At 59.7% G+C, this 1522-nt stretch overlaps 1 protein-coding gene across 1 annotated transcript; it reads right to left on the bottom strand.

Moving 5' to 3' along the window:
- Nucleotides 1–52: 52 nt before the first annotated feature.
- On the bottom strand, nt 53–1385 carry LOC123177955 (aspartyl protease family protein At5g10770; the record flags this gene model as incomplete). The annotated part of the gene is given in 2 exon segments (XM_044591357.1): nt 53–1064; nt 1190–1385. Coding segments are annotated over 2 exon segments (1160 nt in total), but the record flags the coding sequence as incomplete, so codon positions are not given.
- Nucleotides 1386–1522: the final 137 nt, after the last annotated feature.

Below are 1522 nucleotides of genomic sequence, written 5' to 3'. Positions count from 1 at the left end.
GACGACGCCCCCGGAGAACACCAGTGCGACGCTCGGTATGCTGACGCTGGACTGGCCGCTGAAGTCGAAGCACGTGTCGAAGATGCCCATGGGCTGCGCCGGCGGGTACTGCTTCATGCCGGCCTTGAACGCCGACGACAGCGCAGAGTACGCCGTCGCCGGAAGCCGCGTGATGATTGTGCCGGAGTCCATGATCGACCCGGCGGAGAAGACCGAGGCAGGTATGCTGAGCTGCCTGCCTCCCACCCTGATGGCCTGAAGGCGCACGCCGTAGTACGACGGGACCTCACTACTCCTCAGCATCGGCGTCTTCACTACGAAACCCGAGGTTGCTGCACCGAGAGTGAGGAATCCGGACGAGTCCGGAGTCGGCGGGAGGCAGTACGAGAAGGCCTTGCCGAAGGTCCCCGCTGTCTGGGTGGCGAGAGACTCTGCGCCGCCGCCGAGCCCCATGAGCCCATCGGTCTGGTCTTCGAGAAGGTTGCCCGACTCAGACTGGCTGCACCCGAACTGGAAGTTCTTGACGGTGCTGGAGCCCAGCGCGAGCGTGTCGGTGCTGTAAGTCCCAGTCCCGGTCGAACCATCGCCGTATTTGACAATATACTGGCATTGGGAGTTGGAGCAGCCTCTCTGGCGGAGCTGCGCGCAGGCGGCGGAGCTGCAGGGGAACGCGGAGTAGGTGCTCGACAAGCTGGGGTTGAAGAGCGAGTCCGCCTGCGCGTGGCACTGCGAGCACGGCTTGCACTGCACCCATGACACGTCGCTGCCGGTGTCGATGAGCATGGTCTGGGTCACGGCCGGCGAGCCGATGCCGACGGTGATCAGGTACTCCAGCGTGCCCAGGGAGGTGCCCAGCGTGGTGGGCACGGTAATGTCCGATTGCTCCACGTCACCTGCACCACCCTTGACGCCGGAGTACATCCGTGTGATGTAAGCGGCCCGGAGCTGGTCACGCCGGAGCATCTCCTGCAAGGTCGGCGCCTTGGTGGAGGGTACAGGCGAGGGCGAGCACGGGCCGTGCCGGTGGTGCAACGGCACCGTGACCCCGCCGTATGATGGAGTCACTGAAAGAACCGAACAGGGGAAAGGGAAACACGATGACGAACGTGCTCAAAATATCCTCAAAATAGTGCAAGGAAACTAATAGTAACATTGCATGCATGTGCGTCCATGGACAATGTTACTGCACCTTGGGGCTGGGAGCAGTTGACGGTGGCAGATTTGAGAGCGCCAGCGTGCAGAACCTTGTAGGTGCGAAGATCGTCCCCTCCGTGAGCAAGGAGAGTGTGAAGACAGGTGCACAGCAGGAGAATCACAAGCTTGGGAATAGATGCCATGGCTGAGATGCAGTGGGCTGCAGTTTCGGAATGCGAGCGCTGCTTTTATACCGCATGCGTATAAACAAACAAAAGGTAGAAGTAATATCGTATGATTCGATTGTGATTTGTGAAAGCAAGCATTGTATTATTTGGGCAAAATGTGTGGTGAACGCCATGCAAAAAAAAAGTGTGGTGAACGTACG

The sequence above is a fragment of the Triticum aestivum genome, unplaced genomic scaffold (assembly GCF_018294505.1).
Source record: "Triticum aestivum cultivar Chinese Spring unplaced genomic scaffold, IWGSC CS RefSeq v2.1 scaffold158738, whole genome shotgun sequence".
NCBI classification, from domain to species: Eukaryota; Viridiplantae; Streptophyta; class Magnoliopsida; order Poales; family Poaceae; genus Triticum; species Triticum aestivum.
This window is presented reverse-complemented; position numbering and strand designations above follow the sequence as displayed.